We start from the raw sequence: 19,454 nt of genomic DNA on the forward strand, positions 1-19,454 counted from the left end.
CTGTTGTATTCACCCAGCCCCCACAGATTAAAATGTGAAGCACACAGAATAGCATGCTTTATCCAGACAATAGCAGCCTTGTCCCAATTCTGCACAGAATTGAACCGCATCAAAAGTGCATTACAGTGAAGTATTTCTTTATTTTACCAAAGCCCCCCCATCTCCATGGGCGGATGAGTGGGGAAAGCTGGCTCTGTTGAATCTGTGCTTCATTCTCATGTCTTGTCCATGAGACACTGCCACAGGGATTGGAATGGGCTGGAACACACACCGCATATCCCTTTCTTGTTAGAAACTTGCTGTTACCATGGAAATAATGGTGTGGTCTCTGCGGCTCCCTGGCATCGAGTTGCTGAATGATGTCTGTAAATTAGATTTTTAAAGAAAAAAGAAATTTTTAGGTGGTTCAAATTAAAGTCTGATTGAGGTTAGATATGAAGACTTCTTTTCTTTTTGGCTTCCTTTCAAGGCTGTTAACTCTTTTAAAAATGAAGGAAGTCAACAAACTGATCTGAAGCACTCAGTATGTTTTGTACGCCAAATTAAATTGAGAGCTAGCACTGAGCAACAACATTAATTGCTTTGTATTTTATGTAGAGAACATTGAGAAAACTGTAAAACAGCTTTTGGGATTTTTATACAGGAATCTGAGAAGATCATTGCAGAGCTGAATGAAACGTGGGAAGAGAAGCTGAGGAAAACAGAGGCCATTAGGATGGAAAGGTCAGGAATTAGAAATGCTGTAGATGTGAATTGTTTTTAGAAAATGGATAATGTCACTCTGTTGAAAAGCAGTGGAACAGCAGAATGGGGCTTACTGGTAATTCCGCTGGTCTTCGTATGATGTGTTACAACAGGAGCAGTACTGAGGAAATGCCATCTTCTTTCCCATATTTTCTGAAGTTGAAGTGTTTGGAATTACAGTTTGGATAATGTCCTAAGCTGCTACATTAGCTTCTGTTGTGAAGCAGCATATGGTCCTGGTCTTCTTTTTTTCCCCCCCATTCTCTCACATTCCAAAAACTCTGGCAGTGAATTTAAACAGCCAAGATGAAGCTTTCAGTACCAGAATTCCTGAAACTATGGAACAACTTCAGCTTTCCAGCTGTGGTTTGACTAGCGTCTGGAGTAATAAGACATGCGTAAGCATTGTCAGAAAGTGGTTGGAACAAAACGGAGTACAATTTATTAGGATATTAAATGCTTAGAAATTATCATAATTGATCTGTAGGCTGTGGAAGGCTTGGCTGCATTATGTTGATGATGCTCGGAGTTGAGTTCACCACCCCCCCCCCCCCCCCCAACCAAACAAAAAACCTCATCCAAATAAAAACAACAACAAAAAACAAACAAACGAAACCCACAACCCTCCAGAAAAGCCCTAACCAATCAGCACTCCTCAAAAACCCAAACAAAAGCAATTGGGAGGGCTGCGTAAAAGAAATTTCACTTTCAATTTGGGAATTTTCTTGAGAGATTCAGAGACCGTGGGAGTACTTCAGGAATAAATACGGTTTGCCCGGTTCTTACTCTCCTCTGCTGGAGTCACTGTTGTGCTTTGTCGAGATCAAGAATAGTGTATGACATGAAGAGTTTGTCTGTCTGTCCCAATACAATCCCTTTTATGTCTTAAGGAAAGAATGCTTTTTATTTTGGATCAGGAAGAGCCAGACAAATCTGTGTAAATTAACAAATGATGGTTGCTCGTTTGAAATTAAATGTCTAAATTTAGAACAGCCTTTACGTTCATTGCCACCTTAAGAAAGATTAATGTCCTAAATTATACTCACTTTTTGATACTCCGCTGCACTGAAATACTGTCAAATCTCTTTTGTTGTTCTTATTCCTCCTACAAACTCTGGAGCTCAAGTTTGGAAACTTGCCCTATGGTGTTAAAGGTGGCAGCAGCCCTTGCAGGCTGGATGAAACCGTAGTATTTCATACTGTATTTCATAATGAAACTGAGAGCTTCTGTTGACCAAGAATTATATCTTCCAAAGCCTAAAATGTGGTAAATAATTTGCTTTACTCTCCCAGGGAGGCATTGTTGGCAGAAATGGGAGTTGCCATTCGGGAAGATGGAGGAACGCTGGGAGTCTTTTCTCCTAAAAAGGTAGAGAAAACTGATAATTTTTGATTCATGTCTGTCAATAGCTGGTTGGTCATCTTGCAGGGTGAGGATGACGAGGAAACTGCCATTCCAGAAGAGCTTGTATCCATGTAAGGTACTGGAAACTGTAGGTGAGGTTTGAATTCTCAGTAGCAAGCTCCTTTTACATTATATTTTTGGAAACAGCTTGAGTCAAACATGTCAAAACGCTCTACATCTAAGAATTATTTTACCTATAGCAATGAGGTTGGATGCTGCTCCTTATGAAACTGACGTGATGTGCTTCTAGGCAGCTGTGTGAAACATATTGCATCCATGCTAATGAAATAGGAGAAGTATGAAAAGTTCACAGGTTCCTGATATCCAGCAATGGTTGAACTGTGTACCTTGCTTTAGAAAAATCAGATTAATAATAATAAATTAATGCTATGAATATAAAGTGATCCACTTAGTAAAGAAGCTATCTATGCAGTTAATGCAGAGTTACTAAGTGCAAGGAAAAGAGTATGCTTACTTGTATCTTGAATACCTCATGAGTGAATAGCACAGGGTAGTGTTTTAGTGTGAGTGGTATGTACTCAAGTACGTACATGTCCTATGCATGCATAGGACAGAACCGGTTAAAATGTTTAATAGATTCTAGTGTTGTATTTGGAGTAGGTAGAGCTCTGGTTTTGGTCTCTAGAAGGGTGTGAGGTTTGTAAAGGTGTTAATTCATTGAGCGTTCGATACATTTCCTTCTCTGATGTTATGGATCCTAATCTCCTTTTAGATTTTCCCTCAGAGACCATCAACTCTTTTTGATGACTCTTTTGATGCATTTTCAGCTGATCAGGTTTGTTTATAAATGCCACCTGAGATGAGTAGTTGCTTTGGTAGTAGTTACTATTTATTTTACCCATAGAGGATTTATTAGAAGTAGTAAAACTTCCGACCTAGTCCTGTTTGCTTCTTTTCCTTGCTGTCCATGCAGTTCGGTTTTATTAGTTATCCTCCTAGTAATTGTGGCTGCTGTTGTGCACGTGTAGGTGATGGAAATTTTGAAGTTGTTTACAAAGATTTAACGCTTCTGAGGTACCTGTATAGATATAAGGTCAGTTTTGCCCACTTGACAAACTAAAAGCTCTCACGTTGAGCCACCGTAGCTGTATTTATTCATTTTGTCTTTGACAGGAAACTATTCAATATAAATTGTGAAAATGTAATTATGTTCTCATCAAAGATGGGAGCTGGGAAAGTCCTTCAGTTCATGCTTTAGGAATGCTGTCCAGGAGAATATTGAAGACTCAGTGTCTTTGGATGGGGCTGGAATTAGATGATCTTTGAGGTCCCTTTCAACCTGAGTCATTCTATGATTCTGTGAATAACAGATCTCAGAATGAGTGAACAGCAGCAGGTGTAGACAGCATCAGTTTCAAACTGTTGAGTTTTATTTTTTATAAAGCTCTCTATGAACTGTGGTGGACCACTTCAGACTTTGAACCTATTAAATAATGTGAGATGCCAAAATGCATATGTAGGAAGTACAGTAAGGCATCAAGTCGTGTAGTCATAGTGTTGCTTTCTGAAGTTTTCTCTTGATTGAAAAGGTTCGTGCAGCTTCTGAATGCGTTTCAATGCTGTGAATAGGGATGATGGTATGGCATATGCTTGGCTACAGTTTTAGGATCCCTCTTCATTTTTTAGGGGATAAAAATAATCTCTAGTTAGTTTATGGAAGCTCAGAAGTAGCTAACTGTTCACAGTGAAATTCTTCATTGAATGAGTAAGTCTAAATGTGTATGCTTCAATGGAAGACTGAGTGCTATTAACATTTCTAGCAAGTAGTCTTTTTTGTAGCTAGAATGAATTGATGGGAACAACATTTCCAAGGAATCTTAGGCACATTTATTTCCTTTTACTTAATTTGTTCTAATTGAGAATAATAGAATGAAAGGGGGCTGATTAACACTTATTTTTCTTTTGTCATCTTTTTGCTTCCATTGTTTAACCACTTTTGCCTTTCTTTTGTGCTTATGCTTACTGCTATCTCACTGGCTAGATTTTCACACCAAGGCCATGTGACTTGTTTGCTGATTCCAATGGGGTTTTTTCACCAAAGAAGGTTGGTTTATAGTAACTGTAGCGGATTTAAATCTAGAAAAGCTTTAGATGAAGAGCTCTCTAGCTGTTTGTATCAGTTGATAGTTCTAGATTTTCTTTTGACTTCAGTGAACTTTGCTGAGTGAACACCTGGAATATATTGCCTTAGAAAAGCCGTAGTTGATTCCACATCAGTTGCAAAATGTTACTTCAGCACCCATTTCTACTGTTGGATATTCTATATCCAAGTTTACTTTCCAAGGAATCGTTATGTTTTTAACTGAAGCCATAACTATTCCCTCTTTCTTTACTGTCTGAAACATCCACTAATTGGAGCTGTGCTTCTGCTGTTAACCTTGTGAAGCTTTTCAGTATTACAGGAGGTTATTTTTGAAGAGATGGATTATGGAGTAACCTGGATGTACATAGCAATACTGCTGGATTATTATACACTCTCCACAGCTGTGGGAAGAAACCTAGAAGTAGCTCCTCAGTTCTTAATTAATTTTTCTTTTTCTGTTTCAGACTCCTCATCTTGTAAACCTTAATGAAGATCCACTCATGTCTGAATGTCTGCTGTACTACATCAAAGATGGTATTACTAGGTGAGGGTTGGTATTAATGCTCTGAAGTCAGGTTTGCTTGCTTAAGATCCTATGCTGGAGACACCTTGACATTAAATAATAATTTTTCTTTGAGTTATTCAGTTTCTAGGTATAAGTGAAGCATGGGATTTGCTGTAGGTGAAAAAAGCACAGCGTTTTCCTTTAAGTTTACTTTGTGCTTTAAAAGTGATTTCTGCAGTCACTCTGCTTTATTAAATATTTATTATTGCACTAGGCAGTCAAAGAAAGTAGGATATCCTTTTTAATATATAGGCAAACAAAAGGAATGAAGTGCACTGGAAATGCTTTCCAAGTTTTGATGGTGGAGAATTGAAAACCACAATACTTGACAGAAGCAACCAGGATATGGCTGAGCATTCAATTCATACAAATAAACTATTATCCACGCCTCTTCTGCTGTCTTATTGGATATAACACCTTCTTCTCTTTGTAGCAAATTAACTTGTCCATTTTTGTGGTAGCAGTTGTCTAGAATTGCTCAATCATGTGACTTCAGAATGGACATTTATCTTCACGCTTCTGGGGCTTAATATTGTACACTTCTTTGGATATTTCTGGGCTGTATAGTTCTACAGAGTTGTAGAACGTGTCTGACTTGCTCTTGAAATGTTTTCCGTTGGACTCAGGGTTGGCCAAGCTGATGCTGAGCGAAGGCAAGACATCGTACTGAGTGGGGCTCATATCAAAGAAGAGCACTGTATCTTTCGAAGTGAGAGGAACAACAATGGTGAAGGTGAAAAACTACTTTTCCTAGCCAAGTGCTGCTGAGTTTTTACATTCTTTGCTTGTTACTTGGTCAGAGAATACTTGCAATACTTTAAATAATAGCACAAAATTCTCTTGTCTCAGCTTTGACTGTTTTCTTGAGTCTTGGTGGAACAAAATAAAATTGAGGTAATACTCAAATTGTAGCCTTCACTATGATAGGTAACTGCTTTTGATTAACTGTAAGCATGAAAATTCAAACAAAATAACTAGCACTAACTGCCCCTTGCAGTATTGAGATATTAGTAGTATTTATTCTCTGGTGGAGTTTTATTAAGCATTGTAACGTTGGGGAGTGACTCCCTTGCATCTTGTGTTGGTGTTAATAGGAAAAGTCAGAAAGTGAGAGGTCTCTAGGGTTTGCACACCTTGCTGTTTCTGTACAGTGCTCTCTAAAGTCTCATCTCTTGTTGCTTTCTTTATAGTTATTGTTACTTTGGAGCCTTGTGAGCGATCGGAAACTTATGTTAACGGCAAGCGGGTTGTGCAGCCCGTGCAGTTGCGCTCAGGTAAGAAAAGTTAGAATAGGTTGGTATTTCCTTTTCTGGGCTCTACATACGTGATGCTTACATCATTCGTGGAGAATGTTGAGTGCTATTAAAGTGCAGGAGTGTTAATTTCCTTGGAGTGCAGCTTTTAAACAGAAGTTACCATTTTTCTCTTGTCAGCAGTTCCTTTTCCTTCATTCTTTGCTGCGCTAACTGTAAGCGTACTTAAATATTCACTGCCACGCAGCATCCTGCTTGTCCTTCTGCTTACCCTGATGTTATTCCAGTACATTCTTGCCCAAACCTCTTGCCCTTGGCAGTCTCAGTGAGACAGAGCAGACAGACTGCCAGCTGCTGATGGAAAATTCCCAGCTTCCTGGCAAAGCTAAGATATGACCCTCTGCAGGAGTACAGCAGCTTCTCTTTACTCTCATTAGATTTCGTACTCACTCCTCTACATTCCTTTAGAAAGGCATATGGGGAAAGAATTAGAGGGGAGGAAGCGACTTCCCTAAATTATGATCTTTAACCCATCTTTAACCAGTGGTTAAAAACAAACATCTCAATTTTTTTCCGCAAAGTTGTAAGTAAGTATTTGCATGGAACAAAGCGTATTGACTTCAGCACAAGCCTGAAGTTGTTCTGTGCCTGCATGTGACTCGCACTGAAAATTGCGACTGTATCATTTAGTAATTACTTCCATTAAAGGAAAGAGATTTTTCCTTTTTTCCTTCTGCATCTGGATAATTGACTTACTAGAAGAATTCAAATACGGCTTTTGAAAAGCTTGCATTTTGTCAATATATTGACAAGAGCAATTTTGATTACTCTGGAGGTCTACTTGCTAGAACGAGGCTTTATTTTTAACTATATTAATATGTTGTATGGGAGAGTAGAGAAATTTTACTGTTGTTCATCAGGCACGTCTCCATCTTTGTGAGTATCTTATGTCTCTAGGATGTAGCTGAAAAATATTCTGTTTCTTCAGCTCTTTCCCACATTAGTTAAAAGAAGATGTAAAATCCTTCCATAAATCTCACTGATTAGGACTCAAATTAATACACATAAACCACATTTTTAAGAAAAGTAAACACCATGCATTCTGAAGTTAGACTTTTCTTAGCTGAACTTTCTGCTAAAGTGACTTCTGCCCATGTTTTGGTGGTGTCACTGAAGGAGAGGAATGGGTTTCAGTGAATATTCTATTTGTTGCAGCTGTTGCTCAGTCTCCATGTCTGTCCTTTAATTTTTTATAAACTCTGCCAAAACATTTGATTGGACCTCAGAGGGTGAAGCTGTCCTCTGTGAGCAATGCTTTATGTTACCAGTGGCTTGTTTTTTACAAACAAAATATTCTTGTTTTCCTTGTCACCTAGTAACTCTAATGTCTACCAAAATCCTTACTGAGCAGTCTTCTCTGTTGCTACCTCACAAGCAGATAAATGGGATGAATGATTCAGTGATGTTTTTTAATTGCTTTGAAATCCTGAAAGAATTAATTTCTGTTGCTATTTTTAGGAAATCGTATCATCATGGGTAAAAACCATGTCTTCCGGTTCAACCATCCAGAGCAAGCACGAGCAGAAAGAGAGAAAACCCCATCAGCTGAGACTCCCTCTGAGCCTGTTGACTGGACGTTTGCTCAGAGGGAGCTTCTGGAGAAGCAGGGAATTGACATGAAGCAGGAGATGGAGAAAAGGTATTAAAGGAACTCAGAATTTCTGTCTGCAACAAGGAAGTTACAGCTGTAGGCTATGGGAGTGGTTTCAGTGGCAAACCTAAACTAGAAGTCTTCCATATATACATCAGATGTCAAAGTGAGACTTCCAGAAATAAACATCAGAGGTACTCGTCCTCTGTCACCATATTCCAGTGCTGGTTCTGCCACGTGTTGTCACTGCTACGTCTAGTAAAAGTTCAGAAAACTTCCTCAGTCTTACTTGTGTGTTTCAGTGCTATGGCTCCTTTTAAAAATCAGTAAGTAAATAAATAGATCCCATTGAAGCACCTGCTTCGAACTTTCTAGACCAGATTGCAGCGAAGGACTGCTCTGCAATGTTTAGGTAGATTCACTTCTATGGTAGTTTGTTAGACCTCTCCTATGTAACAAATCCTCTTAAATGATTGAAGAGGATTCTTAATCCCAGTAAGTTGTGATTTATGATTTATTTTAGATTTTAAAGGGGCAAAGAAGACAGTAGCTGTATAACAAGAGGGAATTCCTTTTAAATTGAATGATTTTTACTCTTGTTATTTTAATCAAGTGTAATTTAGTTCTGTGTATAGAGTAACACCAGTGTGAAAATAATGACCTCTTTGGCTACTTCTGTTCTTTTGTCTTCAGATTACAAGAAATGGAGATTTTATATAAGAAGGAGAAGGAGGAAGCAGATCTCTTGTTGGAGCAGCAAAGGCTGGTATGTGTCCTTTCTTGAGATTAACTATACCTTTGGCAAACAGTGATTCCTGTCCTTGCTTATCTGAAAGTTTAGGAAACCTGCTTGGGTTGTCTGCACAATGCAGTTATCCCTTTGCTATCAAATAATTGTCTACAGTGGATCATGATCAGTATGAGCGAGCTGTTTCATGTTAATTTGGGATTGTAATTGACAGTGAAGAGATTTCAATCAGCTTTTCTTGGGGCAGGTCGGATTTCTTGAATTGCAGGCTTAAAGAAGGGCATTTCCATGCTCTTACGTTTTTTGAAGTTCCTGTTCAGTAATCTAATCAACTTCTTGGGGTGTTTGCCTTGATTTTTGTTTTGGATCACCAGAAGGTACTAATTTTGTGCTGCCAAAGAGATTTCTAGACCAATTATATGCTAGGTTTATTTTTTTGAATAATGTCTGAAAATGTTGCTGCATTGTGCATGTTTTAACCCTTTTCCCTTCCCCTGCATGGTAAGGTTCTTAATGCTACACCTGCTGATGGTGGGGTTATGACTAGGGAGCAAGTGTGCAAAGTTTAACTCATTCAGAAGAATGGGAATTCCACGATTTCACTTATTTCTTTAAGAAGAAATCTGATAAATTTTCTGACATAGGAAGACCTCAGTCTTTCAAGAAAATTACTTTCTGAAGTTGATTACAAATAGAAATGCATGCAACTTCCATGCATTTGAAAACATGACTAAGACCAGGGATGAAATTTAGATTTCCTTAAGAAACCCAAGTCTCCTGATTTTATTTTAACTGTATCAGAGCGTCTTTTAGTGAGAATTCAAATGTAATTGTGCCTTAATTACCGTAGAAATTCCAAAATCACAGTTCTTTGGTTTCTATTGTGAGTTTGAGGCTCCTGAAAACTTACTGCTAAATGCATGCTGGGATTTAAACCTCTTAATGCTTCTCCCAGAAGCAGAGTGGAGCAGAGCACTGTCTTCCATGTGTAAAAGCTACATCACTTTTTATTTATGTTGTACAGTGCACTTAAAGCTTTCTCCACTGCCAGCTATTCCATGACAAGGGGCTGATCTCTTGGATGGAGAGGAGTTGCTGTAGACTTCGAGCCAATGCAAACTTAGTTCAGAAGAGAGGTTAGGATGTGACACTGTGGTGTTTCCTGAGCTGTATAGTTAAAATTTGTGTAGCTGAAAGCATTACTGCAAAAAAAACAAACAACAACAAAGTGTTGACTACGTGTCAAAGGAGATACAAGTCATGCAATTTCATCCCTTAAATTTTGATGACAGGCACTGGATGAATTATACACGTGAGAATTGGGTATCTGGGGGTCTGCTGCAAATAAGGCTGCTTTGATACAAGTATTGTGAAGGGAGATTTGTTACCCCATGTACTTATGATTAGGGGAAGATAATTGAAGTAGTTTTCTGTCTCATACCATACTGTAGTTACTGTTTTCTTTAAGCTTGTTTTGGTTTTGCTGATCACTTAATGGGGAAAGGTGAAAGACAATCCCACATGCATTACCAATGTAGTTCCTGAAGAACAGGTTCCCTAGCGGTAAGGATCGTGATAAACGAGATCACTGGGCTGTTATCAGGATACAGCTTTTCACACTGCTTAATGAGGGTTCTGCAGATGACAGCTAGACTTCTTGATGCATCTTGTCATTTCTGTGTCACTGAACAGAGAGACTGTGCAGAGTCAGGAATGGACAGGATTGATGGCTTATTAACTCAGCAGCAGTTGAATAATGGCTGGGAGATCTGGGGGTGCCTTCCAGTTGTTCCATTACTGTACTTAATGGTTACATTGCCACAATATCCAGCTGGTATCAGGTCCTTCATCTCACGACTATATAAGATTGATTTTGAAATATTTTTTATTCTTCTTCTAAATGGGATTAGAATCTTGGATATCAGATGCTGGCTAGTTCTATTTACCAGATTGTTTTGCTTTTGTCCTGAGATGCCAACAAACTTGGGCATTTATTTATAGTTAGATCCACTGTACAAAAAAGAATTTTTTGTAAGAGCTAGTATTTCCAACTAACAAGTAGGCCTTGCTGGCATTACTTGGAAATAGAAATAATCATTCACCACTTTTCAAGTGGAATGTGAAAAGGTGTTCAGGAGAACTAAGATTATCTTCCTGGCTTTCTTGGTCGTTATGCCTTTGAGAGACCACTTACTATTAGAGTATGGGTACTTAACTATATTAATTAGGCTGGTTAATCTCTGAGTGCATGTAAGACAAAGTCCACATGGTGTCTCTTAATCATCTTTCTATATGCAAGTATCAATTTACCCATCAATAATAATAAGATAATTTTGTAACCTATCAGAATAATCCTGTGGAACTTGTGCCTCCGTGTTGGAGCAGTTTGTGTTTTGCCTTTCTGGACCTCTTCTTGAATCTGCAGTTTGTACAGTGTTTTCTTCCAGGGCATCTTTCATTTCCACTGCAATATGCAGTTTGTTAGATGCTTTTTCCTAAGGCTGCAGATTTTGTCAACTGTAAAATCAGGAGGAGCTGGTTGTGTTTCTAGTCCGGTGTTCTGACCTAAAGTGGTGGAAATTGATTCTCTGGTGCTATTCTTAAATATTAAGCATACGTAAGGTCACAGGCAGCTCAAAAAATGACTCTTAGGCTGTAGAGCTTGTTGACCACAGGGCAGAACAATATTTCTTACTCCCTTCCACTGTTCCTGAGACAAATTATACTGCATTCCCCATTCTTTGTGGCCTTCTACCAGGAACCTGTGGTTTGTAGTCGTTGACCTGGGTTTCCTTTGGTTTTAGAGTAACTGGCAGTTCCTGTTCCTGAATTCTTGTGTATTATAACTCCATGTCAAAAATAGGGACACAAGAGGTTCACTGGAGACTGACTGCTGTGTTTATTGAAGGTGATGCGGGTTCTAGTGGATAACACCAATACACAGGACTTTCTTGCTTGCTCAAGAGCTATCTTAAATTAGTAATTCCTTGGAAAAAAAGTAGTCTGACTTTAATTCCTGGTGGCAGTAGGCAATAACGGGGGATACGCGTAACTTTGCAGTATACCTGAACAAACATTCCTAGCATATGGAAACCTGAAGCACTGCTCATTCCAAATCGTTTAGCAAAAGATGGAAAACTTGTAATGAAGAAGCAAAACCAGCGTAACTCTTAGCAAGTGTGTGGAAACTCCAGGCTCTAGGGTTTGAGAAGAGGACAAATCAAGGATATAAAATTGAGAATTCGTATTCAAACAATTGAAATTAAAAAATAAAAATAAAAAAATTACTGCTACTACATTCTTCTGAAACTCATTCTTCGGACAGTCAAGACCTGTTTGTTTTTAAACTAAACAAGGTGGCAAATGGAAAACAAACACACCTCTGAAACTCTGGTTCTGGATATCCTTTTAGCTTGTAGCAAGTCTTGAAGTATGAACCACTGTCTTCACCTGTCCTAGTGGCACTTACAGTCCTTTTAACACTGAACCTTTCGGCTGCTTCTGTTTCATTTTTTTCTTATCGTCTAACACTTCTCTGGCTGCTGTTGTAGTGAAGCGGATTCTAAACTTGAGCATCCCTGCAACTATGTGCAACGTTACTAACCAGTGTTAACCCGACTTACTCTGGCTGCTCATGACATCTTCTATGATGGCTGTTACATTCACCTACCTGGGGAGGACTTGCTGAAAGAAGCAACAGCAGTAACCAAGGCAAATGTGTGTGGCGGGGATTTGCATGTCCTTGTAGCATGTGTGAAGTGCAGTTTTCACTTGGTTTTTATTTTTAATCAGGAACTTGTTTTTTTTTCCTTGTTGTATATATTAAGATTTTTGGAAGGGATTGGGAGGGAAGAGTTTAGATTATCTGATATTCTGAGATGATAAGGCTTCTAAGTATAATGTTAATTTAGTGAAGAGATCCAATTTTGACAGTCCATGACTCTCGAAGCTGTGTTTATGTCCTAACGCTCGGCCTTCAGGGACTGCCTTATCACTTGTTCTATTTTGATTTTTGATTTAGTTTTCTTTGCCTGCTACTTCTTGTTTAGCTTTTCCATTTTCTTACAATTTTAATTTTGGTTATTTTGGGGCCACTTCTTGATTTTTGTTTTTCCAAAGGATGCAGACTCTGATAGTGGGGATGATTCGGACAAGAGATCGTGTGAGGAGAGTTGGAGACTGATCACTTCCCTGAGAGAGAAGCTGCCCCCCAGCAAGCTCCAAACCATTGTAAAAAAGTGTGGCCTCCCCAGCAGTGGGAAGAAACGAGAGCCTATTAAAATGTACCAGATCCCCCAACGCCGACGCCTTAGCAAAGACTCCAAATGGGTTACCATCTCAGACTTAAAGATCCAGGCGGTGAAAGAGATATGCTATGAGGTAGCGCTCAATGACTTCAGGCACACTAGACAGGAGATTGAGGCTTTGGCCATTGTTAAAATGAAGGAGCTTTGTGCCATGTATGGGAAAAAAGATCCAAATGAGCGTGAATCGTGGCGAGCTGTTGCCCGTGATGTCTGGGATACGGTAGGAGTTGGAGATGAGAAAATTGAAGATGTTATGGCCAACGGTAAAGGAGTAACTGATGTGGATGACCTTAAGGTACACATAGACAAGTTGGAAGACATTTTGCAAGAAGTGAAGAAGCAGAACAACATGAAGGATGAAGAGATAAAAGTTCTTAGAAATAAGATGCTAAAAATGGAGAAGGTATTACCTCTGATAGGGTCTGCAGAGAAAGCTCAGGCAGCTGTGGCTAACGCTAAGTCTCCAAACTCTGCTGGTGTGGCGGATGTGGATAAGAAGCCCACAGGTGACTTGAGAAGAAGTGACAATGACGAACTTGCTAAAGAGGAGCGTGTTTCTCAGCTAATGGCAGGTGACCCAGCTTTCAGACGCGGGAGATTACGTTGGATGAGGCAAGAACAGATTCGATTTAAAAATCTGCAGCAGCAGGAAATAGCGAAGCAGCTTCGCAGACAAAACATGCCTCACAGATTTATCCCGCCTGAAAATCGCAAGCCCCGGTTTCCTTTCAAAAGCAACCCCAAACACAGGAACTCATGGAGTCCAGGCACTCACATAATTATCACAGAGGATGAAGTTATTGAGGTTAGAATTCCAAAAGATGACGATAAGAACAAAGATGAAAACAAAGAAAAAGAAAGTAGAGGTGCTTCTAAGGACCCTCAGCAGCTGTGGAATCTGTATGGCCCCCAGAGGAATCAAGATAATATCCAAATTAACAGGCAGCAGCTAAACGTGCCGTCACAGCCTAGCGCTCAGCAGCAGCCGTCGCCTCAGTTGCGCTGGAGAAGCAATTCTCTCAACAACGGCTCTCAGAAAACCTTGCGGCGTCAGACCTCGGGCTCATCGGAATCCCTGTGCAGCGGGCAGCAGAACCCAGACCTGCAGACTTTCCAGCAGAAGCGGCACATCCACCAGCACCGCCAGCCTTACTGCGGCCACGGCGCTGGAGGCAGCGCGGAAGGCGGCGCGGCTAACTCCCACCCCAAGCAGACTGAGCGGCCTAACCACTACAACCAGTTTGTGACGCCGCCGCGGATGAGGCGCCAGTTCTCGGCGCCGAACCTCAAAGCGGGCAGAGAGACCACAGTATGAGCAGTTGGCCGAGGCTAGTCTTGGGGAGGAGAGAAGCGGGGGCAATGCTGGCTTCTTTCGAAACAGCCAGGATTGGCTTTGCTTCTGTCTTGGGTTTGGCCAGGTAGAACTCGAGTAATTTGGCACAAGGTACCGGCCCTTCAGCCCGATGGGTTTGCATGTGACTTGGTGCGGTTTTAACAGCATCGATGGGAAGAAAATTCTGAAAAATTGTAAGCACATTCTCCATAGACTAGGAGATTTGGAGGGAGGGACGCGGACGGGAGAACTTCTCTGCTAGCACATTTACCAATTTTTTTGTGTGTCTTGGAGTATTTTTCTAATGTTGAAAATATTGTCTGGAACTTACAAAGTACTGCCTTCCTCCTGTGTTTTTTGTAGACAATCAAAAGAGGAATTTAGTTTATAGCATTGAATGTTTCTTGTGCCTTTTTTCTTTTTTCTTTTTTTTTTTTGAAATAAGGAAACTGACCATCTGTTTTTAAATTGATCTGGCTCTTCAGTACAATATTTTCCACTCAAATTCTTAATAACTATCTATAAACCAAAAGTTGGTGACAAGATGTGGCTTTCTGTATAGAGGAAGGAGGAAGAGCTGTTGGGCCACAACAGTCCTGAGCAGGACACGGTTTTGTCCTTCTGCTGAAGTTCAGAATCGTTGGTATGAAATTGCTGTGACAGTTAAACTTGTCTGAATGGAATTTTATGTCAGAATATAGATATGATTGAAGCAATATTTTGGAAACCAGATTTTTCTAATTCCCATCGCATCTCTAAGTGTAATAGTTCATTACACAGGGGTTGTGGAAAGGAACTGGGATTTTTTTGGTTCTCTGAACGGTGCAAAAAGAAGCCTCACAGAGCTAATTCTTATTGTAGGTTTCCAGTTTTCTTGGGCTATGAGTCTGGGGGATACTCTTGAAATAGTTACTCATAGGAAGACGTATAGATCACTACTTTGAATTGGCTGGGATAAAGGCAGGAGAACAGAACTGTTTCATCTTCATGTGATACCTCATCTTAGTGCCTTTGCTCTTGGATTTATAACCCTGTTTCAAGATTTGTTTTAACCAGGAGAAGGTCACTTTTAGGAGAAAATAATATTAGTTTTCCTTCTCCCCACACTCAAAGTGCAAGTTAGAAATTTTAATATCTATTTTGATCTAAAGCGTCTGTAATCATAAAACAAATGCTTGCAGACCTCACTTCAGATTGTTTCGAACGAATTACAGAACAAATGCTAAGTAAGGAATAACTTTTACAAGTTTGGGGTTTCATCCCAGTTTTAATTACAGATCTCCTTCTTTCTTTCTGAAGTTCTGGAAGTGCAAAACAAAATTGAGCGTATTTCTAAAACTCTGTGGACAAAGTGTAAGCCAATCCAAAGCTTTGAGGAGAACTTATTTTTGCTGTTAACTTGAAAAAAAATTTTCAAAAACCACCATGGCTACTGTGCCAAATTTGGTGAGATTGATCCATTTTGCAGTGCATTTGTACAGCTGAATGACTTGTGCTATTTTGCACGAATATTCTTGATTTACTTGAGGTTGCTTTTTTTTTTTTTTTGATTAAAATAGGAGCCCTACTGGTAATTGTTACTCCTACATGTTTCAACATAGCTGAAGAAAAGCAGGAAGTGCCTCAAGCTTACTTTCCTTCTTGTTTTTGTTTCTTGTCCTACTTTATTTTCCCCAACTGTGCATGGTATGGGTGCTGGTTGCAACACATGGCATGTGGCAGCCACGCGCCATTTATGTATTGTTTAATCAAATGTCAACACTGCAGCCTCTGCACACATGTTACTGATAGAATCCTGGCCCTCTGATACAGGAGATCCAGAGTCAGTCCTCTGACAGCCCTGCCAGAACGATCCCACCATTTGGGATGGGTTGGTTGTTTTCCAGCAGGTTTAATTCGTCCACCTATGGCGTTACAGTTTGCATTTGTCTCATGCTTTAGCCTACTCGAACGAAGTAATTAAAACATCATGTACAAAAATTGCCTTGATTCTTCAAGAAAAGCCTTGTAGATGAGCAATACCTACTTTGAGCCTGAGTCAAATTTGCAAAATGAGATTTTCGGCTGCAAGTGCTGTGCTGTTGCCTTTCTATTGAGAATTTGTTTTAGTAGTGCACTGCACTTCACCCTCGATGTGCACAAAAACAGAGTTCTCTTTCACATCCTCAGGAAGGCTTGGGCTCTTTTAAAACGTAGAAAATCCTTTCAGCTCTGTAGGAATACATGATTAGGGTGCATTAGGTGGTAAGAGAAGAACAAGTCAGTACTTCCTTGTCTCATTTATTTGTTGAGGATTGTGGCTACCTCTGCAAAGTCACCACATGATTAGAGGTCCACGCAAGCACTTGTACTGACATGAGGCTGAAAACTCCTGCTATTTGTTGCTTAAAAACTGAAGGGTTTGTTTGTTGTTGGTTTTTTTTTTTTTTTTTTTTTTTGCCAACTGCTGAGAAGAAATACCTCTAAGCGTCTGGATGGTGGTAACAATAACGAACAGTAGGTTACCATCAATCTGCTGCCCCACTGTTTTAGTGCAGAGCTAGGAGAACAGCCCTGCTCGTGTTCTTGTCTTGTGTTTGATGACCAAGAAATAGGAGTAGTGGTTGTCAGGATGGAGCCCAGCCTGCTCGGGGAAGCAGCTCGCTTCCTGGGTTTTAGAAGGGCACTATGCAAGTGAAACTTGGTTTAAAAAAAAAAAAATCCTTTAAAATAATTAGCCACTTTTAAAATTGAATATTAATTAAAATGAAGTGCCTTGTCTTAAAAGGGAAACAGTGTGAGAACTCGTGGATCTCCTTGTTACGGTCAGAGATACGCACACTTCTCACTTTCATTCGCCCCATTAATGCAGAATGAACACTAATGCAGCTGCTTGCATAGAATACTGTGTGAAAAGGCATTCAGGTTAATGGAAATGTTGCATCCATGATGGGAGTGCTGTTTTAGTAAGTTTGATTGCCATTGCTAAGTGCTGATGTGCTGTGTGCTTTGACAGCTGGCTAATATCCACCTGTGCCATAGTGATGATTTCTTAAATATCCTTTAAGACTCACTGGGAACACGTGGATTAGGGGTTGGGTGGGGGAATGCATGCCACTAATGCTCCTCTGATTGACTTTGACATCCTTTCTCACGCAATGTGAATCTAGGGATCTGTCGAATTAGAGGATGCTATTTTTATCAGTGCGTTCAGCACGGTTTCAATATTTCTTTCACTGTTAGTCCTTTATCCCTTATATGTTAAAAGTTTGTCCTTTATACTTTATATGTTGAAATTTGACTTTTGACACTATCTTTTGAAACTCTTCAGAAGCTGCCAAATAGGAATTCTATGCTGTGTGCCCATTTGTACTGTAAAGAAAGCAGTGAACTGCCTTTGAATTAAATGGGATTTTCAGATCTGTCCATTGTTTAAGAAAAAGAACATTTTTTGGATTGTCTTAAGAGCAAGAATCTGCCTCGTGAAAAGCAGAACTGGTTTGTATTGTAACAAGTGCTCTTTCAATAAACTATGAAATACTCTTGTAAGTGTCAGACTTGTCTCAGTGAAATGGAAATGAAACTTGCAGGCTTGGCCTGATTTTATTTCCTGTCTTGGGGTCGGTATTGTTCTTGCTCAGTTAAATTTAAGGTTTCCTTTATTGTTCCTCAATCTGATTCTTGTAAATCCGCCCACCTTGAAGTTTCTGCTGTAAAGTTGTGTGAAAAGAGCTTAGGAAGATTTGTGTCTACTGCTGCAGTTTATTTACAAAGGAATAATCGTAGTGCAAGTGGTTACAAGCCGTGCTGCTCTTCAGTGAGGTCCCACTGCCGCGTTTTAGACGCTGTTTATCCAAATCCCGGGAGAAAATACGGAGCTGGCTCTTTGAAATAGGCTTTTTTGTGTACCTGAAATACGGGAGGGACTTGCATGCACCACAGCAGCTCTGCAGACATCGCCTGGGTCCAGAGCATCCCAGCTGTGATACAGGATTCTGATTTAAAAGCTGCTGCAGTCTGGTCCTTACAGCTTTGGCCTAGGCTGAGTGCAGGAGATTTTCTGTTGGTGCTGACAATTATATGAGATCAGCAGCAAAGCAAACCAGCCCTAGTCTAGTCTAGTGCACCTTCTAAACCCAGTCTAGTCAGTGCACCTTCTATAAGTGAACCGACCTGAAATTCGTCCTGCTTCTGTTGCTCAGGGCCAATTACTTTAAGTACTGCCATTGTATCAAGTGCCAGGAGGCAACTGGAATCCTGTTTTTCTGCTTAGATAAGTGGCACCCATTGTTTACTTACATTGTGGGAAAATAAACTTCAATTCTTTAGGTTAGTTTTAAAAGTAATGGATATTTTGTTAGTGTGGAGATGTTTTTTAAAAAAAAAAAGAACACCAACATGTTTCAAATATTTAGATGTTTAAATGTGCAAATGATGCATTTGCTTTGCTCACAGTTCTGAAAATACAGAGAAAAGATGGGAAGCAAGTGTTTGTCTTTGAATGAGTGAATGCAGCGGGTTTGTTTTCTCATTCTGGATGCAGAGTTTCATGGTGGAGCCCCTTGTATCTTTCTTGAAATGTTGTGGTGTTATCTACATGGGTGGTGGGGGAAGAAGACCAAAGAGGATGCCTTCACATTAATGAGTTTTTACAAATACTCCTTCAGGGCTATAGATAAATCTGAAGCAAGTTCATTAAGTGTGGAATAGCTTTATGGTGAGCTATTGAAAATTTCAGAAGTAATGTCAGAAAAGGACTTCTGTCCATCCTGTGTGTGCTGCTGCTGCTGCTTGTGTACTGTGAGTGTGCACCCACCTGGGAGGGACTGCAGCAGATACAGGTGGAGAGGAGGAGCGTTTCCAGAGGAAATTAGAAAATTAAAGTGGAATGTCATACAAAGGCAGTTTGTCTTTAATAGTTTGGTTTCCTCTTCTTAAAGCTATGGGGCACGTAGGATCTTAATTCATCAGAAGTTTTACACTTTCAGCACGTTCTAAGAGCGCAGCCACTGTTTGTTTTTTTTTAATGACACCTCCAGGAAATATTACTTAAAAGAATGCCTTTGGGGTTTGTCTTCTTTCAGAATACCATGTAAAGGTTTCTGATTGATACTTTGTCACAATGTGATCGCACCAAATTTAGCAGTATTGAATATTATTCTTGCCGTGGGAGAACAAAGAAATGGAACTGTTCAGGCGGGTGCTTAAATGGAATGGGAGGACAGTGCAAAGCTTTCCCTCTGTAGCTGCCCGTTTTTAAGACTGTGTTACTGCAAGCAGTATGTTGGGGAAGAGTTTTAGGACATTGGACTGCGGAAGAGAGGAGATTGGAGTAGGAGATGAGTGACTGCAAGAATTCTCCTAA

General features: G+C 39.9%; 1 protein-coding gene across 7 annotated transcripts in view; it reads left to right on the forward strand.

The window, feature by feature from the left end:
• KIF1B (kinesin family member 1B) overlaps positions 1 to 19,454 on the forward strand; it is an 85,983-nt gene that overhangs the window by 33,100 nt on the left and 33,429 nt on the right. For 5 of the 7 annotated variants that reach the window (XM_021374633.1, XM_021374632.1, XM_021374635.1 and 2 more), the window contains 7 exons: positions 644 to 723; positions 2,038 to 2,113; positions 4,718 to 4,797; positions 5,445 to 5,551; positions 6,009 to 6,092; positions 7,590 to 7,770; positions 8,416 to 8,488. In XM_021374633.1, the coding sequence (XP_021230308.1) occupies positions 644 to 723; positions 2,038 to 2,113; positions 4,718 to 4,797; positions 5,445 to 5,551; positions 6,009 to 6,092; positions 7,590 to 7,770; positions 8,416 to 8,488 (681 nt within the window). Of the gene's footprint in view, positions 1 to 643; positions 724 to 2,037; positions 2,114 to 4,717; positions 4,798 to 5,444; positions 5,552 to 6,008; positions 6,093 to 7,589; positions 7,771 to 8,415; positions 8,489 to 12,589; positions 17,639 to 19,454 lie in introns of those variants that run through there. The other 2 variants (XM_021374637.1, XM_021374638.1) reach the window with 1 other exon arrangement.

The sequence above is a fragment of the Numida meleagris genome, chromosome 20, assembly GCF_002078875.1.
Source record: "Numida meleagris isolate 19003 breed g44 Domestic line chromosome 20, NumMel1.0, whole genome shotgun sequence".
In the NCBI taxonomy this organism is placed as follows: Eukaryota; Metazoa; Chordata; class Aves; order Galliformes; family Numididae; genus Numida; species Numida meleagris.